Source organism: Pochonia chlamydosporia, chromosome 3 (assembly GCF_001653235.2).
Source record: "Pochonia chlamydosporia 170 chromosome 3, whole genome shotgun sequence".
Lineage (NCBI taxonomy): Eukaryota > Fungi > Ascomycota > Sordariomycetes > Hypocreales > Clavicipitaceae > Pochonia > Pochonia chlamydosporia.
The window spans coordinates 1,901,588-1,927,541 of record NC_035792.1 but is presented as its reverse complement, the minus strand read 5'-3'; the positions used below and the strand labels follow the sequence as shown (position 1 = coordinate 1,927,541).

General features: G+C 51.4%; 9 protein-coding genes across 9 annotated transcripts; 5 read left to right on the top strand and 4 right to left on the bottom strand.

Annotated features, from left to right (window-relative positions):
- Nucleotides 1-611: 611 nt before the first annotated feature.
- On the top strand, nt 612-3,856 carry VFPPC_13640 (S-adenosylmethionine-dependent methyltransferase-like protein; the record flags this gene model as incomplete). The annotated part of the gene is made up of 3 exons (XM_018291414.1): nt 612-2,730; nt 2,786-3,655; nt 3,756-3,856. 3 exons carry the CDS (start codon nt 612-614, stop codon nt 3,854-3,856), a joined length of 3,090 nt encoding a protein of 1,029 aa, XP_018145042.1.
- Nucleotides 3,857-4,438: 582 nt separating this feature from the next.
- Nucleotides 4,439-5,065, bottom strand: VFPPC_04459 (phosphotransferase enzyme family domain-containing protein; the record flags this gene model as incomplete). Its single annotated transcript, XM_018283811.1, has 1 exon — nt 4,439-5,065. The coding sequence occupies one exon, from the start codon at nt 5,063-5,065 to the stop codon at nt 4,439-4,441; it is 627 nt and encodes a 208-aa protein (XP_018145041.1).
- Nucleotides 5,066-6,788: 1,723 nt separating this feature from the next.
- VFPPC_04457 (translation initiation factor IF6) lies at nt 6,789-7,750 on the top strand (the record flags this gene model as incomplete). The annotated part of the gene is made up of 2 exons (XM_022428401.1): nt 6,789-6,823; nt 7,045-7,750. 2 exons carry the CDS (start codon nt 6,789-6,791, stop codon nt 7,748-7,750), a joined length of 741 nt encoding a protein of 246 aa, XP_022284469.1.
- Nucleotides 7,751-8,423: 673 nt separating this feature from the next.
- VFPPC_04456 (S-adenosylmethionine-dependent methyltransferase of the seven beta-strand family) lies at nt 8,424-9,167 on the top strand (the record flags this gene model as incomplete). Its single annotated transcript, XM_018283809.1, has 2 exons — nt 8,424-8,473; nt 8,519-9,167. The coding sequence occupies 2 exons, from the start codon at nt 8,424-8,426 to the stop codon at nt 9,165-9,167; spliced, it is 699 nt and encodes a 232-aa protein (XP_018145039.1).
- Nucleotides 9,168-9,619: 452 nt separating this feature from the next.
- VFPPC_04455 (protein phosphatase PP2A regulatory subunit A) lies at nt 9,620-12,127 on the bottom strand (the record flags this gene model as incomplete). Its single annotated transcript, XM_018283808.1, has 8 exons — nt 9,620-9,976; nt 10,046-10,383; nt 10,472-10,572; nt 10,633-10,892; nt 10,962-11,453; nt 11,546-11,697; nt 11,789-11,894; nt 12,062-12,127. The coding sequence occupies 8 exons, from the start codon at nt 12,125-12,127 to the stop codon at nt 9,620-9,622; spliced, it is 1,872 nt and encodes a 623-aa protein (XP_018145038.1).
- Nucleotides 12,128-13,772: 1,645 nt separating this feature from the next.
- VFPPC_04454 (phenylalanyl-tRNA synthetase beta chain) lies at nt 13,773-15,848 on the top strand (the record flags this gene model as incomplete). Its single annotated transcript, XM_018283807.1, has 4 exons — nt 13,773-13,825; nt 14,014-15,458; nt 15,577-15,745; nt 15,803-15,848. The coding sequence occupies 4 exons, from the start codon at nt 13,773-13,775 to the stop codon at nt 15,846-15,848; spliced, it is 1,713 nt and encodes a 570-aa protein (XP_018145037.1).
- Nucleotides 15,849-16,596: 748 nt separating this feature from the next.
- Nucleotides 16,597-18,995, bottom strand: VFPPC_04453 (protein phosphatase; the record flags this gene model as incomplete). Its single annotated transcript, XM_018283806.1, has 2 exons — nt 16,597-18,894; nt 18,981-18,995. 2 exons carry the CDS (start codon nt 18,993-18,995, stop codon nt 16,597-16,599), a joined length of 2,313 nt encoding a protein of 770 aa, XP_018145036.1.
- Nucleotides 18,996-19,973: 978 nt separating this feature from the next.
- VFPPC_04452 (40S ribosomal protein S3) lies at nt 19,974-21,049 on the top strand (the record flags this gene model as incomplete). Its single annotated transcript, XM_018283805.1, has 2 exons — nt 19,974-19,996; nt 20,299-21,049. The coding sequence occupies 2 exons, from the start codon at nt 19,974-19,976 to the stop codon at nt 21,047-21,049; spliced, it is 774 nt and encodes a 257-aa protein (XP_018145035.1).
- A 1,352-nt stretch (nt 21,050-22,401) lies between these two features.
- Nucleotides 22,402-24,069, bottom strand: VFPPC_04451 (hypothetical protein; the record flags this gene model as incomplete). Its single annotated transcript, XM_018283804.1, has 7 exons — nt 22,402-22,888; nt 22,971-23,262; nt 23,339-23,590; nt 23,649-23,739; nt 23,819-23,844; nt 23,901-23,944; nt 24,056-24,069. 7 exons carry the CDS (start codon nt 24,067-24,069, stop codon nt 22,402-22,404), a joined length of 1,206 nt encoding a protein of 401 aa, XP_018145034.1.
- Between the last annotated feature and the right edge of the window lie 1,885 nt (nt 24,070-25,954).

Sequence of the window (25,954 nt, the reverse complement as noted above, 5' to 3'; positions counted from 1 at the left end):
GGATTGAGATCAGAATCTGGATCAGGACATGTTGCATTTTTGTTGTTTCTAAGCGGGAATTTCGCGACGAAAGGCACCAGGCATATCCTCTTCTGTAGCCAAGCCAACTTGTCTTGTCAGCGCCAGGGTCCCGTATCTGTCCAATCCATCCGAACGGGGTCGAAGGTGTCTGTCTGTCAGGTCGACGGCATCGCACCACAAGGCTTGGATCCAATTGAAGCCAAAGGACTATCCGTCAGAAAGGGCTCCATCAGACACGCACAGCCTCTTCTCATTTGATTGATTGTTGCGTGGGCCGCCACACGATTGACGCCTGGCTGGTTCAATACCCCAGTCGACTGAGTCCCCTAGTCTCAGTCCACGTCCCCGTCCTGGTCCAAGGCGAGGCGAAGCGTGGTGAGGGGTTTGGTAAAGCTGTGAGCCAAAAAAAGGAGCAAACGTTTGGGCGAGGCGCAAAGACAACTCACCTTTTGCAGACTTGCCATCAAAGAATAGCATCAGAGCTGTCCATCACCATCAACGCGCTCGCGAACCCCCTTTTCCACCTCCACCCCCTTCCCCAGTCGTCTCCGGTGAAGCTCGTGCAGGAGACTCCGCCATCGCAGACGAGGATGCCGAGCTTTGGACGTCTCAGCAAGCACAGCAACCGATCACAGCACGCCTTGCCGGAGCAGCTGTCGACGGGAGCATCGTCTGGATCTGCTGGGTCTGGGTCTGGCGCGACACAGGCACAACAGGTACCAGGACAAGGACAGGCAGGGTCAGCATCAGCAGCAGTGTCAGCATCGGGGCCGGGAGCATCAACTGGTGCGGCCCAAGCCCAAGCCCAAGCCAAAGCCCAAGCGCAAGCCCAGCAGGGAAGTGGTGCCCTGGGTGGTGCCCTGGGTAGCGTCTTGAGTAGTGCAGCCCAGGCCGATTCGCCTGCTGAAGCCGCTCCCCAATCAGCCTTGTCCTCCACTACAGCTCTCAGCTCTAGTGACCATCTTGAAACTTTTGTGGACGCACGACCGCCTCCTCAGACGCAGCAGCAGTTACAGCAACAGCAGCAACAACTTCAACATCAACAACAGCAGCAGCAGCAGCAGCATCTCCCTCCTCCTCCTCCTCCACATCTTTTCAATCCTCAACATCCCAGTGTCAATCTCCCTCCGCAGCTGCAGACGTCGGGTCCCGCTGGTTCTCCAGCATTTGATGGCCATCAGCCGCCGACTCCAATAGACTTTGACCCCTCTGTTAGCCGCTCTCAGAGCCAGCGATACGGAGCTCCCCTCACGCCGCAACAGCAACAGCAGCTCCAGCACCAGCAACTCTACGGCATTGCATCTGGTTCTATCGACGATCTTCCGAGCACTGGTGGTTATCTTCAGCAGCCTCCTCCTCCTCCTCAGCAACAGTCGGCGCCAGCTCCCGCTCCCCAGAAACGCTCTACTCGCAAACTCATCAAGGGAATATTCGGGTCGAGTCGTGAGTCGCATGACGCCCACCAACAGCAGCAACAGCAACAACAGCAACAACAACATCAACCACCACCGCAGCCGTCTGGCCATAACCCTTCGGGTCCCTACGATAACACAACAGGACTTGCTCGCAGGCCGTCCAAGAGGGTGAGCAACCCTCCCAATTTGAAAACGACGAGCTCGTCACAGACACAGACCACACAGCTCCCACATTCTGCCGACCGGGACTTGCAACCCCACGGCCAATACAACCAGCAGCCGTCACCGCTTCACGACGTGGGCGAGGTCGATGAATACTCTTTTTACGGGCATGGATCTAACGTAGACTCCCCAATACAGGACTCCCGCATTCTTTTGACCAACAACGGCATCCGTCAGGTTTCCACCGAACATCTCGAGGCGTCCCCCTACGACGAAGTCTATCAACCACCGGATCATCCACCCCCACATCAGCAGCTCCAGCATCAGCATCACAGCCAGCATCTCAGCCAGCAACAGCAGCAGCAGCAGCAAACCCCGCCACCGTTGCAGCAACCACAACCGCAGCCACTACAACGCCAAGGAACCCTCCGAATCCAGGAACAGCAGGCTCAATACGAATCGCAACAACAGCAACAACAACTTCAGCAACAACACGGCGGTGCCAACTACGACCAGCAATCTCAGCAGGGTGGCCGACAACAACCCAACTTTCATTACCCCACCAACTCTGCTCAAGGCCCATACCAGCCTGCAGGGGAGTCACGCCTTATCACGAGTCAGCTCATCACAAGCCAGCAGCTTCAAAACGCTGAAACCATTTCTCAATTGTCCCACGATTCGCCCGTGACTGACCCGGATCCGAGATCTACCTTTCAACAGCACCCCGGGCAGCAATCGCAACAAGGCAGTCATCACGCCTCTACTCCCTCACAGGATATCCCTCCCAACCAGCTGCCTGGTCAAGGTGTGAATCCTCAAGCTCAAGATCAATCCGCAATGGCCCCGCCACCCCCTGGAGGTGGACCGCAATCCAGTCGCCGTGTCCAGGATGCTGAGAAGGTTCTTCGTGAGTCTGGTCCCCCGCCAGGTTACCATCGTCAAGGTAGCGTCTCTCTGAGTGGTATGAGTCCTATACCGCCGCCTCCCGGCCAAGGTGCGCCGTCGAATGCTGGCTATCGTGGTGATCGGGGCTCACTGTATATTGATGCGTCTCCAGGTGTCGACCAGGGCCGAAACAGCCCACAACCGTCGGATCGAGACCCCGATATGGACAAACAATTCAAGGATCTCCGTGAGTTTGACACTTTTGACCGGCAGTGGAGCTACAGCTAACTAACACCTTGCAGTCGTCAAATACAAGAACGTGAAGCGATTGTACTTCGATGGCAAGTCTCAGATTGAACTGCTGAACGGCCAGATAGAACAGCTGCAGAATGCAGTTGCCAATCAGCGAATGTCTCAGTCACGCACGGCCTGGGATGACAACGAATACTCGACCAGGTTCAACCGCCTCAATGGTGCCATCAACAACCTTTCATTCAATATTCGAAAAGATTGGCGTTCCTTGCCTTCATGGCTTGAGACCTTTGTCAGTGCAGATGCCCTGAAGACGGGAAAGCAGGAAATGACTGCTGTTGGCCGAGCTGTGGTGTCCAGATGGCTTGTGGAGGAGCTCTTCAACAAGTGCTTCCACCCTGCCTTGGATACGCAACTTAGCTCACAGCTCAAAGAGATTGAGCTTAGCATTCGGGGGAATTCGCACACTATGCACCACCAGGAGGAAGTAGATGCGCACACCACCAAAGTTGTCAACTGGAGGATGGCCACTTTAGACGGATTGCAAAAACGGCTCAATTCGAACACGGCCGCCGAAAACCGGGTGATGCTGACCAACAAGATCACCACGAATCTGACGGCGTACCTCTACCAATACCTCAATTCGCCCCCACCCCCTGGCGTAGAGGGCAGTACATCCATGATTGCCGAACTCGGTGTGGCCATTGCGGCTAATCTGCCTTTGGAGAGTCGAGATGTGTCCATCATGTACCCATTACCAGGAGACCTGGTACAACCCAGCATGATGGAGGTTGAGAAGGCTGGTCTGCCACAGTTGGAGGCCCAGAGGGGGGATGCTGATGCCGACTCAGATTCGGATGAAGACGATGTGGATGTGAAGGACACAGGTAGCAAGTCTCGAGGAGACAAGTCAAAGCCAGGTATGTTGAAGCAGAGCGCTCTTGGCACACACCGGCTGGAGAGAAATGACTGCAATGATTCATGCTCGGGGGTTACAAAGACTAACCAAAGATGTTACAGGACTGCCCAAGGATCCCAACAGAGTGAGATTTGCCGGATTTGTTGCTCTGGAAGTCAGAGGACGCCAAGTGCTGATGAAAGCACCGGTATGGACGCTCTGAACGTCGTCGCAGGTACTGTGCACTAGGCTGCGAGATCATTCATCAGCATATAGCGCTTGTGATTGTGCTTGAGCTACCAATGCTATTGCATCGCTTTGGCGAAATCCAGACAAATGAAGACGGATATAAAAGGGGAGACATTTACTTGTTGGTGTTGGTGGAGAATACAATCTGATACCAGGGAAGGAAATTTGATGGAGCTGACAGTTGCGGGCATGATGGGCCGGTAGCGTTTGAGTTGATTATGATTGATTGGACATGGATGGATGCTGCTAAAGGTGGCCAGTTATGAAGACATTTTTCTGTATACAGTTTCGGGGACTATTCACCTCAAAAGATTTTGTTGCGATGCCAAAATTTGGTCTCTCTGAAAGGGGGGAACGAGGACTCATCTATAATTACTTGACATGACGCGCTGTGAAAGTAGTTGAAGGAAACCCGAGTGAATAGACGGAAATGTTAGAACATTTCAAGCTCCATGTCAGTTTCGGTTTCTGACTGATACTCCTTGAGGATCTGCCTCAAGATATCAACCCACCACTGCTGGGACCGAGAACCAAACAACGCCTTCCTATATTCCCATCACTCCGGCCAAAAGCCCGCCATTTCCCGGTCCACAATTCCTGTGACGCAGCCGTTTGTAGGGTCAACGAGAATATTCTCCCCTGAGAGATCTGCATGCGCAAATATTATAGAATAGTCATCGCGGAGCATGTTGCGATATTTGGCCACCCACTCTTGCCGTGGACAATTCTTCACTGGCGCAACGAGGAAGTCGTTGAACTCGGGGATAGTCGCAAATGGGCCACATGTAGTCATATTATCTAGTCGGTGGTCGTAGGCAGGCCCTCCAGAACAGGATCCAATCCAGCCAGAGCCAGGAGGACGGAGACTATGTAACTGATGCAGATATGACTGTAGCTCGGAGATGCAGCGTGCCTTGGCTGTCTCGGTCATTGTTGGCCATGCGTCGTCTAGTTGACGCCCAGGAATTCGTTCCATTAGAATCCAGCCCGGTTGATCATCGTTTATATCAATATGCATGTCAAGGATCGACGGTATAGGGATGGGGGTACGACTTCTTATGTACTCCATGGCTTCGGCTTCTCTGCGAAGTCGAAAAGAATCTGCCTCCTTTCGGAAGGTTAATTGAGCCTGGACAGCAGGGATTATTTCGTTTTCAGGAGGCAAAGTGAATGTGGTAGGCATTTTGTGACGTATAATGCTAGTCTGGGTGAACAAGTTCTGGTGAGCAAGAAAGTGAGTGGCTGCAGTTTCTACCAAACACATGTCTAAGTTGAGTGACGGAGCTGAGGGTTGATCAATATGCGGCCTATCGCCGTGGCCAATCAAAAGCAGTCGGACAAGGACACTGTAAGTCTTAACTGTTGCTCTACTATAAACTTTGAAGTCTCCTAGAGGCAGATGGTGCAAAATGGGTACCGTGCTGTACATGGAATGACCCTGATTTGGCAAGTTGTGTTAAGAATATAGGAGAAAATGTCAGGCGGACACAATATAAGCGCGACTACGAAGGCTATTCATCCTGATTTGGTTCTGTGTACTATAGATGTAGGTCGACGATATCTAGTCGTGGGTCGTAAGTTCGTTATGCCGTTGGTTGAGTTTCGCTTTCAATTGACTCTACACTTATTGTGGCAAGCATAAAGCTAGTGCTGTTAGAGTAACTCCATGGAGTTAGACACAATTACGGGACGTTGGCAAATGGAGAGGTCTTAAGATGTCTTTCATGAGCCGGGATGTATGGGACGATGGGCTTAGGGCAGCTCGATAGGCTGAGGGTATGTGATTGTGCCAGGCTGGTATAAACAGAGACGATTTGAACGAGTGTACTCTGTAATCGAACGATTGTTGAATCCTCCCAGGTCGTTGGAAACGAACCGGGAGTATCCTCCATGTCAAACGACGCTTTGTGGCATCTCATTTAGCCTCCTGCATCACACACCAGACCGGGAAGTATAGTTGAAGACTGCCTTGCCGCCATCTCAGGTACTAAACCTTGCGTTGAAAGGCGAGAACATGACTTCCTAGTGCTGAAACGTTCATATGCAGGTGGATTGAGCTGTGGAGATGGATTGGACATCAGGTTGAATGAGTCGAAAAGAGTCACACCTCGAGCTGTGGGGGCTCCTGCGAACGTTGAGTCACAACCAACAGGAAGTGCTTCGCCAGCCACAAATTAGGTAGCTCATGTACGGAGCGGCCGTACTTTTCTTGCATTCAGGGCCACATCGATCTGGGGTTCCTGGATGATACATTTTGTATGCATCTTTGGTTTGCCGTACTATGACTCTCCGTTTGTTGTAGTCGTTGTCTGATAAGGCGGGTGCAATATGAGGGTGGAGCTGTCTTGTTAATGGGCTCACTGGCTGGCGCACTGGAGCATCAGAAAGACAGGCAGGATAGTCGAAATTGGCATAGTATCTAACAAAAAGAAGCCGCTGTTTAATCTAGAAATCTCCACAAGGCAGATATTGACTGGTCGAGAGGAGAGTGGCTTGGCATACTTTGATGCCAAGTGATGTGAAGCTCATGAGGGAAGCCAAAGTTGAGTTTGTCAGTCATGTCTGCTACTGAACTCTGTAGCAAGGTACCTGTTTTGAGAAGGAAGGAACACCTGCTGCTTGGTCAGACCTGCCCAACCCGCTTCCGTCGCCGCCGACGCCACTCCCACCCACTAGTCCCTCTCACCTCTCACTGGTCCAAGGACGTCTAGTTCGTGCTTTGTACTTAAACCCACTTCGCTTCCACTTCAGACGACGAAAAAAATCCATATCCATCTTGTAGCATACCCAAGCTCTTTGCTCTTTTCAACCAACTCATAGCGACCACTGCTCGAGCGGTTCTTTTACACTTTACACCAACACAGAACCAAGACACATAGACGTATTTCCAAGTAATTCTCTAGAGAATGGCTGTCCGCGCTCAGTTTGAGAACTCCAACGAGTAAGTGAGACCCTGCGTCTGTGACTGTCATACTGCGCACAAACACGCCCAACAACCCCGCCCCCGCGATGCAAAGCAGGGGAAGAGCCTTCTTCCTACCCAGTTGTCTGCTCTTTTTACCTCTTCCTTGAGCAGTTTTAACAAGTCGGACATGCTATCAAATTCATTTTCTGCATATTTCACCCGGAATCGTGACTGACATGCATTTGCCTTCTTCACAGGGTTGGTGTCTTCTCGACTCTCACAAACTCATATGCCCTGGTGGCCCTCGGTGCCAGCGAAAACTTCTACTCTGTCTTCGAGGCAGAGCTTCAAGATGTCGTGCCCACAGTCCGCACAACAATCGCCGGAACTCGCATCATTGGCCGAATGACGGCTGGTAACCGAAAGGGTCTCCTTGTGCCCACATCCACCACAGACCAAGAATTGCAACACCTTCGCAATTCCCTCCCGGACGCAGTGCGCATCCAGCGTATTGAAGAGCGTCTCTCCGCCCTCGGCAATGTCATCGCCACCAATGACCACATTGCCTTGATCCACCCTGATCTCGAGCGCGAGACGGAAGAAATCATTGCTGACGTCCTCGGCGTCGAGGTCTTCCGACAGACCGTAGCCGACAATGTTCTTGTCGGCAGCTACATGAGCCTGTCTAACCAGGGCGGTCTCGTGCATCCCAAGACCAGCATCCAAGACCAGGACGAGCTGTCCAGTCTGTTGCAAGTGCCCCTCGTTGCCGGCAGCGTCAACCGTGGTAGCCATCTTGTCGGCGCAGGTATGGTCGTCAACGACTGGCTGGCCGTCACTGGCCTTGACACCACAGCCACTGAGCTCAGTGTTATTGAAAGTGTTTTCAGACTCGGCGAGGGCCAGGGCCCCAGCAACATCAACACCAGCATGAAGGATACAATGGTCGAAAGTTTCTACTAAACACCATTTTACTTTATTTTTGCATGGGTGTTTTACTGTTTAAAAAAACCCCTATATAGTTCATGGAATCATTTTTGAGCTTTGGGTTGGGCTGGGTCATTGATTAAACTTTTTTTTTTTCAACATATTTCTCGGGGCATGGTGTTTGGATGCAAGATATCTGCATGATTGTTGATTTTCATGGTCATCTCTTCTGCTTACCCTTTTGGGATGGTAGGATATTCCGTCGACGAGATAGACGACGGAGAATATAAAGAATGTGGACAATTGTTGTTTCTACGTGACTGCTTGTCAATGTTCCTTGTCCGAAGCTGACTTGCAAATGATGTCCAAATATCGCGACGAGAAGCTGCCAACAGAGCTTTGCCACTTCCTCCCCTCTCACATACCAACCTAGCTACCTAGGTTTCTACCTACGCACATCTCTAGGTAGCTACAGTCTTCTCAATGCTCGCAGACTAATCACATATCAAGAAAACTGCGCAAATTAATTCAATTCTCTTCACTCCCACCAGCAGATATCAGACCCTTCAAGCTGCCCCTCCCACCCCCACCACCAGCAACCCCCACCGCCTTCCAATCTCGTATACCCCTCCATATCAAACCAATATCAACACCAGCCAAAAATATCACCAAATACACCACCAAACCATCCATCACAAACACCTCCAAGATGTCCTCCCCAGACCACCTAACCCCCTCCGAACTCGGAACAAAAGAATAGTACGACATCCCCTCCCCCTCCAAAATCCCAGCTAACGAAACCAGCTGGAACACCCTCTACACCCGCGAACTAACAAACCACACCTCCAACCCCGCCGACATAGGCACAATCTGGTTCGACGACTCCGACGCCGAAACAAAAATGATTCAATTCCTAAACACCCTCCCCCTCCCCCAGGACACAACCTTCCTCGACCTCGGCTGCGGCAACGGCTCCATCCTCCTCTCCCTGCGGGAAGACTTCCCCGGCCGCGCCCTCGGCGTAGACTACAGCCCGCAAAGCATAGCGCTCGCCAAACAAGTCGCATCCTCAAAGGACCTAGAGGACATTGAATTTCGAGAATGGGACATAATCGGGGGTTCATACGACGCGGTGCTGACGGACGCCCAAAAAGACGGATGGGACGTTGTTCTCGATAAAGGCACCTTCGATGCCATTTCGTTGTCGGAGCAAAAGGAGCAGGGGAGACGGCTTTGCGAACTGTATCCCCGACGGGTGGTGCCGCTTGTGAAGAAGGGGGGCGTGTTTTTGGTGACGAGTTGTAATTGGACGGAGGAGGAGTTGACGAATTGGTTTACGGGGGAGGATGCGGGCGGTGCGTTTGTCGTGGAGGGACGGGTGGAATATAGGACGTTTAGTTTTGGGGGTGTCAAGGGGCAGACTATTAGTACCTTGTGCTTTAGGAGGGTATGATAAAAGAAGGGTGGTGATGGTTGCGGTGAAGTTGCATAGATGTACGATACCCTGGTTAGAGACTTGATTTTGGTTTAGAAACATGATACAGTGAAAGGGCTTGCACATGTATTGTGACCTCACTACTAAAAGAAAAAGATCACGACACCGGCACACTTCTTGAATCGTTAACAAGTTTTGGTTTATTTTCGTATATACGTCCCCATCTTCCCTTTCCCATTTCCGTCATTGGGCAGACCTCGCTCCGTTTTGCACAACTCATCATCCTTCCTCGTCCCCGCCAACACCTGGCTTGTGTTGAGATTTAACAAAAAAAGAAAAAAAAGAGCAAGGACCTGGTTGGGATTTGGATTTTGATCTGTTTCTTTTTTCTTCTTTGGCGCAGAATCTAGCAGTGGGTGGCAATATAAGGGAATTGCTTCATTACGTCTCTCTTACTGTCTCGTCGCATTCTATGGTGATGTATTCATGGGCTCCCCGCCCTGCGTGGACCCCGTCGCCTCAGCCGCCGCCGTAGTCGCAAAGTATCGAACGTCCACATCGTCATCCTTTTGCAGCTTTGTCAGGTTGGGCAGCACTCGTTGCTGGATGAGTTCCTGGCCCTTGGGTGACGGTGTGATTTCTGCGCCCTCCTTCTCAAGCGAGTACAGCGTCCCCTCGTCCGGCAAGCGGCGCAGTGCGTTGATCAGTACTGAGTACGTCTTGGCAACGTTGAATCGGATGTTGGGGATGTCGTCGTCAACCATCTTGTCAAGCATTGGCAGAATGGACTTAGCAATCACGTTCATGCTGACAACGCTGGCCAACGTCTGTGGATGGTGTCAGTTTACAACCAAATAGAAGGGAATATGACATCCTCTGCCTTGCAGGAAACTTACCGAAATGGCAAAGCAGGTGGTCATTCTGTACAGGTAGTTGGGGTGGCTACCCATCCCCATGACCTTGGGTATGATTTGCTCGCTGGCCCATTCAACACCAAACACTTCCGTCAACTTCTTTAGGTTGTGAGTGGCAGCCTCACGGATGGAGAAGACTGTGTCTCCCAACCAGCCCATGCACAGATTGCTGAGCTTCTCGTCAAAGAACTTGACACCAAGCTGGCTGGCAAGCAAGGGGATGTACTCGATAATGGCGAGTCGCACTCTCCATTGCTTGTCTTCGGCCAGCTGAACAATGGCGGGTAGCAATGACTGTGACAAGAGGTCGATACCAATCACTGCGCGTTGTTAGAGATCATGTTCAGTGTGGATAGAAGATCTCTTATCTTCTCTTTTCTTGTGGGTATTATAAAGTTTGAAACGTACCTTGGTTGACTTGCTCCAGTTTTGAGATTATGTGGAGCCTAACCTCAGGGAACTCGTCCTTGAGCATTTGGAGGAACATGGGAAGCAGGTGGTCGATAGTCCTGAAATGAGGTCAGCTTTGGATGCCAGTCATGAATGTCTCCGCATGCATTGCGACATACTCCTGCTTGCCTAGAATAGGAGCCAACCCGCTAATCTGCGTACCAAGGGCGGCACGGACGTGTTGTGAGCTGTCAGACACAAGATCTTCAACACTGCCCATGATGTCGTTGAGCAAGGTTGATCGCTCAACTAAAGCGCAGAATCCAGGAATCTGGCCAGCAATTGCGGTGCGAACTTCGGCCTCATTGTCCTTGAGAAGCTTGACGAAGGCGGGGACGAGATCTCTTGAAACAACCTCTTCATCGACGGCCTTGGCGATCTATTTGCATTGTTAGTCAAACAGGTTCGGCAACATCAAAATTAGCGAGCTTTGCTTGCATAAACCAACCTTCTCAAACCTGTCGGCAATCATGTAGCGAACCCTCCAGCTCTTGTCCTCTATCAAGTTGCGCAAAGAAGTCAACAACACACCGTGGCTGGACTGTTGCTCTTTCGGTACGACCTCGGCGATGGAGATGAGGATCTCAACTGTGAGAAGACGCACGCTATCCTGGTCATCTTGGACAAGGTGCTGGAAGAGGGGTATCATTTCTTCGATTACGATGGATGCGGGCATCTCCTTGACAAACTTGGCCAGGTTGGTGGCGGCTTGTCGGCGGACCATGGGGGTATCATCGTGGACGAGCAGACCAAATTGCTGGCGGAGTTGTTCTTGGATGGGAGGAGACACCTTGCGGTAAGGAGTGGTGAAGAGGCCGCAGCCAGACACCTTGGAGGTGAACCAGTCTGCTTTGGAGAGTCGGATGGTGAGGGGGATGAAGTACTCCTCGACCTGCTGTGCTGAGAGGCTTTCGCAAATCTTGTTTAGCGATTCGACAGCCTGGAGGGGAAAGCAAGTGTTAGCGCACAACAAATTGCTGACAGGCAATAAAAGGCAGCAATTATCGTCGAGGGAAGGCAAGAAATGCTCACCTTGTCTCGAACCACTGGTTCTTCGATGGCAGCCAGATTCTCCAAAGGCGAAAGGAGAACATGACCATATGATGGGCCTCCAACGTATTCGATGAAATTGCCCAGTTCCTCACTCAGAGCCACCAAAACTTCGTCCTCATCCTCGACCGATTCTGTTTAGGGCGGCAAGAAATGGTTAGGGGTCGGTTGTCCTGACATAGAATGCTGGTCGTCGGGTGGGCACAAGGTCAAAACAAAACTAACCGTCTAGGAAGGGGATGAGCTCGTCTCTCGTGCGCTCGGCCCCGAGAGCAAGAGCAATGGTGGAAAGGCGGTGGATAGCGTTGAGACGGAGCAGGACATCGTCGTGCTAGAATGAGCAGAGACAGGTTGAGTTAGCATAAGCTCAGAGGAGACGCAAATTAGGGAGCGATTTTGGGAGAGGCAATGGGGAAGCGTGACGATGATGTGAAGATTGGGGGGTTTGATGGTGGGTTTGGCGCGGGAATGTTGCTACGATCAGGCAGGCGGCTGTACCTTTAGCTCGTCGATGAGAACTGCGATAGGATAAAGTTCATCGTTTGAGTTGGTCGCGTCAGTCATGGCGAATGACGAGGGGTGACAGCGCGTATCTGTCGGGGGGGAAGAGAGCGTCGTCGAGATGGAGGAGAAGGCAGATCAAATGGCAAAGCGAGGGATGAATGAGGTGGTGGTGCTGGTGGTGCTGGAGGTGGTCATGGAGTCAATAGGCTGGGCTGGCAGGCTGGCTGAGTGGGAGCAAATCAATCAATCAATCCACTTCGGTCAACAGTAGACGTCAACGTAGACTGGAAGAGACTGGAGCAGCAAAAAGGAGCAACAGCAGCAGCCAGCTTAGCGGCTAGTGGCTAGTGGCTAGTGGCAGTCACTGGCAGTAACAGCTAGTGGCTGGCTGCGCAAGTGTTCAGCATGTCAACTGGTGCTGAGCAGGCGGTGGGCAGCACAGGCATTTTGGACTGAAGCTTCTATGGACAAGGAACAAACACAAAGTACCAGGTACCCGCTCCCTCAGCTGCATTCAACCTATTGGAGGTTCCGAGGTACTTGCAGTGCCCCAGTGATGCAATCAATGCCCAGCCAGATCATCGAACATTGGACACACCGTGACTGATCTTCTAGTTACAGTGTTGGGCAACATGGAATGCAGAAATTTGATTTGGATGAACCAGACGCACTACGCATTATAGCCAGGGCTGCAATTCTCGGAGCCTTTATTATTTGGGTTACGTCAAGCCTGGTCAGTGTTAAGTTATCGGATGCCCCGAAGTTGCCTGCACCACAAACATGCCCATGACTGGGTCAATTCAACCTGGAACTTCTGGGTTCATGTGTCGCATGCTCCTTTTCTCAGCAGAGGGTTTCAGCTTTGCTAGATTCAGCCCAATGCATGCGTGAACCTTTCGAGAAATATTGCAATATATTCTTGGCCCAGAGTGCATTTGTAATGTAATAGCACCCACAGCTAAGATGGGAAATCTCTAACTTTGCACAGGGCATTTTGAATATCAAAAGCCACTGTTTCAACCGTCAAGTCGCATCAACTTCGAAACAAGCAACATCAAAACAAGCTAAAACTGGAGCTCAATGTTGCCCCTCACCAAGACCAAGACCACGACCTCATCCACCATCAGCTTCCGGGTCGGGATCATCAATGTTCCTTACTTCTACTTATGCTGGCAAACCATTGTGTCCTACATGGCAGTTCGAATGAAAATGATGTTTCAAAACGTGAAATTCGATTCCCATCTCGTTAAAACTAACTTGATGCGTATACTCCATAGTCTGCATACTTTCATCCCCATCCGGTTTTATGTGCATAACATGTCTCAGTCGGGCAATTCCATGTTCCTCGTCTTCATTCTCGGCACCGACTCCGGACTGGACTCTTGGCTGGGCTCCAAAAAAAGGCAGCCAGTTGCGCTGCCCAAAGAGTCAGTGCCTGGCCTCGTCTCCTCTCATCTGGTTGGTCCAAGTCCACACGCACCCAAAAATTCATGGGTGACTGCGACTGGACTGTGAGTCTGTGAGTCTGTGAGTCTGTGACTGACTGACTCAAAGCGAAATCTCACCCCGCCATAATTTCTAGTACATTGACCACATCCCACATCACCTCACCACCGCCTTGCCGGCAATCGACCGCAATCAACGCAGTCGCTTCAATACAGACTACTGCGACCGGAGTCTGAGGCATTGAGCCCCCAATCTCACCATGCCGACCATCTCCGTGGACAAGTACAAGCTTTTCGAGGCTCTTGGCAAGAAGTAAGTCTGCATTCGTGTTGCGCTTTTGTTCCGTCCTGTTTTGCCCCTCCTTCATACCTCCGTCGCCGATTCGGACGTAAAACAAGGCTTTTATGCCGTTTCACCACGCCATGGACGCGCATTAATTACTTAAGATGAAAATATACAAATATACCTGCAAACATAAACTAACCGTCCGTCACCCCCAGGTTCACCAATGAAGAGTTCGAAGACCTCTGCTTCGACTATGGCATCGAGCTCGACGAAGACACCGAGAACCAGGAGCGTCCCATAGTCGACGGCAAGCAGGAGCCCCCTCAGCTCAAGATCGAAATTGGAGCCAACCGCTATGATATGCTCTGCTTCGAGGGCATTGCCCTCAATCTCAACATCTTCCTTGGCCGCATGAAACCTCCCAACTTTCGTGTCGTCGAGCCCAAAGATGTGACAACCCAGGTTATCAAAGTCCTGCCTGATACCACCAAAGTCCGGCCCTTCGTCTCCGGTGCCGTCCTGCGCAACATCAAGTTCACCCCGGACCGATATGAATCCTTCATTGCGTTGCAAGACAAGCTGCACCAAAACTTGGCGCGAAATCGAACTTTGGTGTCAATGGGTACCCACGATTTTGACACCGTCCAAGGTCCTTTCACCTACGAAGCCCTGCCGCCCAAGGATATCAAGTTTATTCCCTTGAACCAGACCAAGGAAATGAACGCTGAAGAGCTCATGACCTTTTACGAATCTGATAAGCACCTCGGTCGTTACCTGCACATCATCCGCGACGCTCCTGTATACCCCGTCATTTACGATGCCAACCGAGTGGTCTGCTCACTACCTCCCATCATCAACGGAGAGCACTCCAAGATCACCCTCAACACCACCAACGTCTTCATTGAGATCACCGCCACCGACATGACCAAGCTGCAAATCGTCACCGATATGCTGGTCACCATGTTCTCCTGCTATGTTGCAGAGCCCTTCACCGTCGAGCCCGTCAGGATTATTTCAGAGCACAATAGCCTCAGCCGTGTGACACCGTCTTTAAAACCCAGAGTCACCCACGTCGAGGTCGACTACCTCAACAGCTGCACCGGCTTGAGCGAGACTCCCGAGGGTCTTTGCAAGCTTCTCACCAAGATGGCCTACGACTCCAAACCATCAGCCACGGACCCCAACTCGCTCGAGGTGTCCATTCCACCAACCCGTGCTGATGTCCTACACCAGTGTGACGTTATGGAGGATCTCGCAGTCTGCTACGGCTTCAACAAGCTGCCACGCACTGCTCCTACGCGAAGTGCCACCATTGGCGGTCCCCTAATGATCAACAAATTGGCCGACATCGTGCGCATCGAAGCCGCCATGGCTGGCTGGAGCGAAGTCCTGCCACTCATTCTGTGCAGCCACGACGAGAACTTTGCCTGGTTGAACCGCAAAGATGACGGCAAGACCGCCATCCGCCTAGCCAACCCTAAGACCCTGGAATACCAAATCGTCCGCACCTCTCTGCTTCCCGGCCTCCTCAAGACCATCCGCGAGAACAAGGGCCACAGTGTACCCTTCAAGATCTTCGAAGTTTCAGACGTTGCCTTCAAGGATGAATCTGCTGAACGCAAGGCCCGCAACGAACGCCACTTTGCCGCCGCATGGTGCGGTAAGTCGAGTGGTTTCGAAGTTGTCCACGGCCTGCTCGACCGTGTCCTGGCCATGCTCCGCACTGCCTTCCTCACCCACGACGAGGGCCTCACTGCCGGAAAGAGCCGACTACCAAGTCAAGGAGAACCCGACCAAGGCCGATGGCTACTGGATCGAGGAGCTCAAGGAAGAGACTTTCTTCCCTGGCCACGCTGCATCGGTACATCTCCGCCTCGGCGGCAAGGAGAGACGTATCGGCGAGTTTGGCATCATTCACCCTACTGTCCTGGAGAAATTCGATCTGAGGTATGTTTCCAGCCGTGCCACCCTTAATACTAACCAACAATACTAACTCTGTTATAGATACCCTGTCAGCACTCTCGAAATCAACCTCGAAGTCTTCTTATAAACACCCAAATCTAGAACCTAAAACACAAAGATGTAGAAGAAAAGAAAGAGATCAATAGGTGACGATGCTATCATTGAGGATGCAAGACCTGGACGATGTACGTGAGATGGATCGAGAAATGAGATTTACGAGATAGACAAAATTCAACCCAAACACCAAGTATTTTGCAATTGCTCGCATAAGTGAATGAATAGTTTCAAAAAGTTCGATTGTCATTAACGCTTTCGCTACGACTCCCACCATCTATAAATATCACAATAGTGTAAGTATATGTTTCGCTGTCTCTAAAACACCCAATTCCACCAGCCACCATCCACTATGCAGTTCGTCATGTCTGCTACACCGTAGATACGCTCTTCTCGGATACAGCCACAACCGGGCCCGCCAATCCCTTCTCCTGGTAGGAACAGCTCGTCTCCGGCCGGCTTCGGCCTTCAATCGACGTATTTGATGCTTCCATTGCCGACTGACTATTGTAGCCGGAAGGTCCGGCAGCTGACGGCGAGGAATCCAAGCAGTATGAAGGGCTCGCAGTATCGTCCGCATCTTCTTCTTCTAGAGGATGAACAATTGCCCATCCACAGCTGATGTCTTCCTCTGTTGGGCAACATTTGCTGGCCACACTCCTAATTAATAATGTATGTGCAAATGGGCGAGGCCGAGGGCATTTGTGAATTACTGTATTCGACGTCTCAATAATTTCACAGGGCTTCTGCTCATCCTCGTGCTCAGCAGGGAACATGACCTTCTATGTCATCTGGCGCATTTCTTGCTCCTTATGCGGAGGCGTACCTGACCCAGAAGCCTCGGCACGACCAAGACTGCTCAACACACCTTTGCCAATGTTCAGTCCCGACAGACCGTCCCGAATAGCTGTGAAGGCGTTGGGGCCCTCGGCAGAGGCACTACGGCGCAGTGAAGCCTGGTTATTGCCTGGCGTGAGAGTCTCATGTGCACTTTCCACTGCCGTCAACACCGTGTGGCTGTTACCCAGACCCGGAGGTTTTGGCGTCCCTGAAGCTGATCTCGAAATTTGATCGGCGCGAGGAGAACCATGCAAGTTAGACACGGCGGCAAGCCGTCCATTTTCAGCGGCAGCAGCAGCATGCAACCCTGCATTCATTTCGTCATCTGTGCGGCCAAACGATTGATGCCACCATCTGATTTCTTTGAGATTCGGCAGAAGAATCCTCTCCTTACCCCTGACGCGGTCGTCAACAGTGGGGTCATAATCAGGATTTGTGAATTCTTGTCTTCTGCAGAGGAAGTAGTCCCAAACAGAAGATGTTCTCTCACTGACCCTGGCGTCCTTTCTCTGTTTCTCAGAATTGTACAGGAAGGTTCCATATTGACAAGAATAGAGGTGGTAGAGCAGCCGACGAAGGAAGCGCTCATTGTATTCAAACCGGGTAGGATTCTGTCGGATCAACTGATACGTGCAGTCGAGGAATTGATGGAATACGGGGCTGACCATCTTTGGTGCGGTAGCCTCTTCATCAACCACCTTTCCCGATGTAACTTCGCTGGCTGCGTCCAACTCAGCATCTTCCTTATTCTGGTTGAAGAACCGCCTGGCCCCCGTGAGAACATTCTGAAGCGCATCATTGCGCCCATCGTTTTCTCCAGGCTGGACTTTTGACCCAGCCAAGGCGTCCTTTTGGACTGCAAACCAGTCCTCATGATTTAAATGACCACAGCGCAGTCTAAACATGTGGCCAAATGATAACCAGTCCTTCTCCACCAAAACAATGAAGCCGTCAATGGTTCTGAAGTATGGGTCCAACATGATTTGCGCCAAACCACTCAGTTGGCTGGTACGATCCCATCCATCTGAGCAATGAATGAGGACGTGTGAGTGCTTGATGCCAATTCGACGGGCGATAATAGCGGACCCATCCAGCACGTCGTTAATATGTCGCAACCAGCCACTTTGACTCAAGAGTTCTCGATTAGGAGGTAAAGGAGACACATCAGCATCCTTGAGAGCCTCTACTACCTTATTCAGGGAGTTGCGCATAACGTGGATATTTTCGATACTAAGAAAAGTCTTTGTCGCAAACTTGTACTTGTCCATATTCTCAGATCCCATGCCCTGGACTTGATTGACTATGGCGTTGATGGTAGGGCGAGCGTCGACAATCATGTTAGCCTGCTGCCGTCCATATATCCTCGTTTCGCCAGTCTTTTCGTCGTAGATGGCGGCTGATCGGGAGATGAGCTCATCTTCGTAGCGCTCCAACTCTGAGAGTGAAGATTCCAGCATCTCGCTCTCGGCAGGCTCCTGTTGGCTGACAGGAGGTGTGGACTCCTCCGATCCACCAGGCATCCAAGCAGAGAAGGATGCCGCAACCAGTCGCTCGTCTTGCACATTTGTTTTCCTGGTGATGCCGGCGAGGGGTTGTGAGCTTCTCGTGATAGTACAGTTGTTGACGGGGTGAATATATGATAAAACGGGAATTCGGTTCCGAGAACGAAAGTCTCTAGCATATTTGAGGACATTATCCGAAATCTTGGAAGGCACGACCAAAAATGCCGGGTACGTATCGCAAAATGTATAATCCTTGTTGATTGTGGTGACTCTCCAGCCCTTGTCGGGCAACTTTTCGCTAATACCTTGCCTCCGAAACTCGGCTTTAGGGTCGTAGAATTCCCATCCGTTCACTTCCTTTTCGTTCTTAAGTGGTTTGTGGCTGAAGGCGTAGAGCTTTTCTACCGTGCCAAGTTTACAGGTTCTCGATTTGATGAAATCAAAAGCGTCCCGAGCGGCGCCATTATCGTTGAAGTTGAAGGTGACAAAGGTGAAATCGCGACATCGAATGCGTATAGATGGAGATTGCCTTGAAGTAGGAGGTGTTGGGCGAAGAGAACAATACGACAGAATCGGATATGTCAACCATCGCTCCCTCATCTTGGGTGGTGTGGCCGGGTCGGCGCTCGTCGGCTCATGCTGGTCAACCGGGGCGCAAAAGACCATATGATAGTCTGTGAGTCGCAAGATACCGTTGGTGGTCTGGCCACCGAAAATGCCCTTGACATTGTGAATGACCTAGAACAAATGAATCATGTTAGACTGTGTTGGCAAGGTAGTGATACCAGTACAGAGAGGCATCGCAGTGAAGACAGACAACACACCTTCTTGGCCTCCATCTTGCTGTCAGACGCTATTTGTACGGGCCCCAAAGTAAAATTATGGCACTATACTGGAGGGTAAAAACGAAACAGTGCATAAGATCCGGATACCATAAACTGCCGTTGGGTTGCCCTGCCGCCGTATCCGCGATTCGGCGTTGCAGCCGTCGTCAGCACAGGTAAGTTGCAGAGAGTCTTCGATGGCTTCTAGCTTGGCGGCGGGGAAACAGTTGGCAGACGGATGGTTAAGTCTAATAGAATAATAGCTTATAACATTATATATGGGGAGTTGGTAAATGAGAGCTATTCCATTTGTTGAGAAGCAGTTGGGGAGCTGACGACAAGGCTGTATTTGGGATCAGATCACAAGCCGAGCTACCAAGTCTGTTGGCCTTGGAGCCATGGGGACATGAAGCATGGCATCTGGTCCGGTCTGGTTGTCAAGGTCAAGGTGGGGTGCTCAAGTGGTTGGTGGCAGGAGCAGCGAGGCACGACTACGTCAGGCGCAAGCAGTCTCAGAGCTGGAACGCTCCTGCCCAGTGCACAGTGACTGTCTGACAGACACTCAGCCTGACTAGCCATTAACCACCTGGGCAGGTGAGAAGCAGCTCACTCAATGCAGCTTAGCGCTCAACTAAAGATGGCCCGCCTCACGGAACCCGTCAAAGCAGATTATCCGATGCCAGGAACCACCATGGTACGAAAGTACATGGATAACTTGAACGGATGTCCACCCCACATTTCCAACCCACTTTCCCACTCACAGGCGACGTGTCTGGTGCAAAAAAATTAAAGAAGCGTGCAGGCTTAGGGCTCAACCCACAGCCGAAAATTGAGGGACGACACTTCTGAGGGCTTCGCCAATCCCGCGCAGTTAGTCCATCGCGAAACCTTTCGACCTCAGCCTGCCGAATCCCCTCCCATTCCGCCCGTTTCGTCGACCGCCGTCTCCTTTCGTCCTCACGAATCGAATCGACTTGTTTCAAATTCTTCATCATGGCTCACCCTGGTGCTCAGATGTGAGTTTCTTGTTGCGTTCATGTTGTGTGGTTGCTTGGTGTTGCCGGATTGTGTGCTTCGACCGACGGAAATGTTCGACATGGTGGTGTGCTGCCGATGAAGGAGATGGAATGATTCTTACAAAAGTTGGTTTTTTGACATTGCGAAATATCGAAATTATTTCCAAATAAGAGGAGGAATCTTCAACACTTCCAATTCCCAAATCTCGAAAGCACACCATCTGGACATTTCACGATATCGACTACACTGGCAAACCAAACCAACCACAACCGCAGAATCTTTGCTGACATGCCCTCTCTAGCTCCAAGAGGAGAAAGTTCGTCGCTGACGGTGTTTTCTACGCCGAACTTAACGAGTTCTTCCAGCGCGAACTCGCCGAGGAGGGCTACTCCGGTGTCGAAGTCCGCGTCACCCCCACCGTCACCGACATCATCATCCGCGCCACCCAGACCCAGGAAGTCCTCGGTGAGCAGGGCCGCCGCATCCGCGAGCTCACCTCCCTGATCCAGAAGCGCTTCAAGTTCCCCGAGAACTCTGTGTCTCTGTACGCCGCCAAGGTCCAGAACCGCGGTCTCTCCGCCGTCGCCCAGTGCGAGTCCCTCCGCTACAAGCTGCTCAACGGTCTCGCCGTCCGCCGCGCCTGCTATGGTGTCCTCCGCTTCATCATGGAGTCCGGCGCCAAGGGCTGCGAGGTCGTCGTCTCTGGCAAGCTCCGTGCCGCCCGTGCCAAGTCCATGAAGTTCACCGACGGCTTCATGATCCACTCTGGTCAGCCCGCCAAGGAGTTCATCGACACTGCTACCCGCCACGTCCTGCTCCGCCAGGGTGTCCTGGGTATCAAGGTCAAGATCATGCGTGGCTCTGACCCCGACGGCAAGGCTGGTCCTTCCAAGTCCCTCCCTGACGCTGTCACCATCTTCGAGCCCAAGGAGGAGCAGGCTGTTCTCCAGCCCGTCAGCCAGGACTACGGTGCCAAGGCTGCTGCCGCTCAAGCCAGCCAAGATGCTCGCGTTGCCGAGCAGGAGGGCGAGGCCGAGGCTGCTCAGCAATAAAGCAACCTAACGTCCTAATTTGCGGTGAACATGAATTGACAAAAAAGGAATTCCATGCGCGGGGGCTTGGGAGGAAGTGACTGTGGGAAAAGTCGTCAACTGAGTAAACAATATGCTGATGATTATCCACGATACACAAATGGACGATGGGTAGAGGAACTGGCCGGTGAGAGAAAGCGAGGAAGAAGCCAAAGGGAAATGGCGGTCTACTCTAAGGCGTCAATTGATCTTATTTGCATCTGCTCAAGGCATTGGAAGGTTTCATCTTGTTTTGTAATGGTAGACCTGGCCATAAAAGAGAATGAGACCCGAGAATCTGATGAACACAACCTAAATGCACCTCTTTCTATGCCTGTACTTCGCGTGTAGTGCTGCCGTCATCATATCTATGTGCCCAGTACCAGTTCCCGTAAACTAGTGCAGCAACTGCTCGACGACGCAAAGATACAACTAGTAGTGGCAACTATATACATGCCTAAGACCACGCTACAGTATGAAGCCACGTAAAAATACGTACCCCTGGCCGATACCACAGGAGAACATTCAAGACTGCGGTGCGTTGTCTGTTTACAAGTGATGCACATTCTACATCGGCAAATATGGCAGTGTGTGGTAGAGTAATTGATCTACATTCACAAAACAGTGCAAGACACGTCCTGGAAACAAGCTCGCTAATATTTGACTAGGCGAGCGTTTCCTGCTTTGCTTCCTAGCCGCTCTCTGCGCCAAACTTCTCTGCCAACCAGGTCACCATTCTTCCATCATGGAATGTATTTCCTGCTAGTCGTACAGGGAAGAGTTGGCTATGATATCCGTAAAAAGAGTCGAAATCCACATTCATTCCCATGCCCATAATCCCAAAAAAAAAGAAGAAGCCCGCCGACCGCCGTTCTCCAAGTAGAGAGATGAGCTCGAATCAAGAGCAAACGCAATGGCAAGCAGTCCATGTTAAAAACACTAAAAACAGAAACAACACATTAACGCCAAAAAAACCAACAATAAATCAGCTCATCAGTCCCTGTCTCTTCCTCAACTTTTTTGGAAACACAAATTTCATGTAGATTTTGTTCTCTGCGCACAGGCGGATTGCTCAGATCGCAAAGAACGAGGCAAATCAGATGGCAGGAATCTGTATCATGCATGCATAATGATGATGTCGACCGGCGAATATCTTACTCCAACAATCGATTTCGGGAATGTACAACGGCGATGCGTGTCCAGGGGAAATATGCTAATAATTGCAAAACGAGGAGGGCCACAAGTAAGGAAACAATCACATTGCGCCGGTCCACCCCTGGGGTTGATAGGTAGGTGTGTGAAAGTCATCAGTGGTGTAATCTAGGTGTCCTATTTTATCTTTCAGCTGACTTCCGCGGTTGTAGTTCAATGGCATTGTCGTACTGTTCCTTCTTGCCATTGGCTCTGCCGTTTGAGTGGCTGCCATCGTCTTCGCTCTCCTCAGCGAGATCGGTGAGTCCAAACCCTGCGGCTTCCTCTTCGTCGTATGCCCGGATCAGGCCATCTCGGTCACCGTGATGGCTACCTATGCTGTGCCGTGACGGGTCTCCGCTTCGCCGCGATTGCATGCTGCGACGGGTTTGAAATCCGGATACCATGTCAGTAGGAGTTGCGTCGTATCCACCTCGCCCAGCAATGAGTTTTTGGCCATTGGGATCACCACGCGAAAGGTTTAGCAGGTACACTCCAGTAAAGGTGACCAGGAAACCGCAAAGTAGCGAAAGCGTGTTGACAGGGTCCGTGGTGTTGAAGCCGCTAAATAAGATGAAGGAGGCGCAGAGCGTAGCAGTGGTAAATGTCACATAGTACAGAGGGTTGACACTATTAGAAACGAGAGTTAGTTGACTGCGTATGCAATCGAACAAAGCATCCAAAGGGGTGCATCATGATATGGGTAACTGACATATTAGTTGGGAAGGACGCCAAGGCTTTGTTGAAGTAGTTCATCTGTGTCAAGATACAGACAGCCGTCAAGATCAGGAAAACGTAGGTTGAAGGGTGGCTAAACTGGTTATTGCCGGCGAAGGTAAGCTTGAGTGCGATTCCGAAAGCCTTGACCGACATGACAGAGATGGAGCCGACAGTTGAGCAAATCGACAGGTAGATGAGCGCATTCTGCTTGCCATATTGAGGAGCAATTCTGTAGATCATGAACACGGCAAATGCGACGACGGCAATAGCATACAAAAGGAAGCCTACAAGACGTTTAGCGTCAATGGCCAAGTTGCAGAATAATTGGCAGTTGGTGACTGTTGGCGCGGAGAAACTTACCAGGGCGAATCGCATAATGCAGAATCTGATCAATAGTTTCAATTTCCTCGTCAGGAGGAGCATGAAGGACAATGACTACAGCTCCGATGAGGCAGATGGCACTACCCAGCTTGCCCAGGGTTCCAAGCTCCTCCTTCAAGAAATAGGATCCCAACACGGCACCGATAAGGACACTCAGGGCTCCGAGGGGTGTAACGAGGATCGCGGGGGCAAAGGCGTAAGCAGCGAAGTTGCAAACTTCTCCGATGCCAACTACACGTAACAAGGTTAGTGAGGAGCATAGTTGTGAAGCAGTGTGGGTGATACATACGAGTTGCAATACCAGCCCACCATAATGGGCTTTTCAAATAGACAAATCCATCGCCCTCGAACCCATGTCTTTCCTCAGCTTGCATCAAACCCTAACGCATCGCGTGTCAGAGATACAAACGATCTGTAATTGTTGTGGGAATCTAGCGGGGTTCTGTTCTCCAGACAAACCTTTTTCGTAATAACGAAACTTGTGCCTGTAATCGAATGTTAGCGATTGACTATTTCTGTAATGGCCGGGGACTTGACATACCAATAGCCAGTGCTGACGACATGGCAAGCGCCAGGCCAATGTATCTAAAGAAAATGGTTAGCGATGCAGCCCTCTTCGACTGGGTTGGACTGGAATTGGTTTCGTAGGATGCGGCACACGGCTAGCCGCGGCGTCGTCCAGTCACCACGACGTACTTGTCTTCAATCATGACTGCGGTGTAAAGCGCAAATAGCGTCTCGACGCCTGAAACCAATTCTCGAGTAACGCAGAAGAGAAAAACGAGCGTCGTATGTTGGGGAATGGGGCGAGGATCGGATGGAGATGCGTCGCCAGCAGCCTTCCCCAAGGCAAACTATCTTGGCGTGGTTGGAATCGTAGCGACAGAAAGAAATGGGCGAAATCGCGAACTGAAATCAACCGTCGCCCATTAAGAAAAGACGGCAGGTAGTCAAGACACAGAAACGGCGGCGCAAACCGATCCAGCGGGAGAGAGACGAGATGCGGTCGACGGGAGAGGCGTAAGACAAATGATGGTATCGTACGAAGTCGTGGAGGGTCGTCGTTAGGTCTGACCAAAATTCCGTAGTCGGCTCCGTCCCAGACGTCGCAGAATCCGCTTAGACAGAGAGGGAAAGGCCTGTCAAGGATAGAGCGCCAAAGAAGAAGTGGTCGGTTCGGGAAGGGAGAGAAAAGCTGAGGGCGATGGCGATGAGACGAATGGTGGTCGTGGCAGTTAGAGATGGTGGAGGGCCGCAAGCGCAGACGACTTGACCATTGAGACCAGATGGAGTGTGGACTGGATTGGACTGGATGCTTGAGCAATCAACTCACTCACAGTCCGAGGTGGAGAGAAGACATGGACTCAAAGAGTGGACAAGGGCAAAATGGGCTGTCTGCGTGGCGTCAGGTGGTCGACCTTGCTGCAGTTCTGGAGACAACTTCTAAGTTGGGACCGGAGACAGCGCATGTAGTGCCGGCGAGTGTCCCAAGCCCCCCAACATTGGAGCATTGGGTGGGCATGTGGTCAACTGGTGTTTGGTGGTCGTCTCTCGGCACACTTTGAAGCGACCTGACCTGACGATTGGGGCATAGCCGAGAGGTACAGAGCGGGCAGGTACCTGAGTATACCTGGTGCAGCACTGACGCCTAGGCACCAGCGTCGCCAGAGCGAGGTCAAGTGGCCTTTTGTTCCTTCACAGGCAACCTGGTACCACAGCGCCAAGTCTCTCCATCCTTGCTGGCGCTTTGCACATGCATCCAAGCAAACTGTGAATGTCGAAAGAGAGGAAGCAAGAGACACCACCAATAAAATTGAAAGGCAATGTGGAAAGTCTTTTTATGAACCCCAAGACAAAGACGACTAGTTCTATATCTTGCACGAGATGATAACTGAGCTTTTTGGCGTTGTGCCGTATATTTGACGCCGGCTGATACAAGAATTGAGTTACGCGTCAACTCTGGCCACGGGCAAACCTTCAACCTTCTTAACACGAAGTTCCAAGCCATCACCTGAATAGAAGCTCTTTCTACCCACTGCAGAACACCACAAAGAAGATCACTTTTCTCTAGGCTTGGTAAGCCCTAACGTGTCTCCTATCCGCAATTACGAGTCGTCTCTCCATGCCATGTGCTGCAGAGCTTTGCCATCCTCGTATGCCTCAGCAAAGCAACCAAGCCTCCAAGCGCCCGCCTTCCATCCATGATCCCACAACGACGACAAACAGGGTCCACACCATCAAAGCTGACTGGTCGTCTCTCACTGGCCCACGATGGGCTGGTACCTGAGTACCTGAACAAGGGAGGGTATTGGGGACACTTGTCTCCAGAGCCAAACGCCTTCCAGCAGATCGCACCATACACCAGGCCAGGCCCAGAAATGTTTCCCAGTAAAAAGGGAGTTGGTGAGAAAGTTCATGCATCCCCTTTAATAATTCGATCTATGTTTCCCAACTGCTGCTACAAGGATACATTGCAAGGGAGGCCTGCCGCGGCTGTTGATCAGTGAGTGATTGCGTTCTAGTTTTTGCCAGCCCCAGCCATCCATTGCCATCGTCCTGGCATCGCCATCGTTCTTTTCCCCTTGCCCGTCTGGT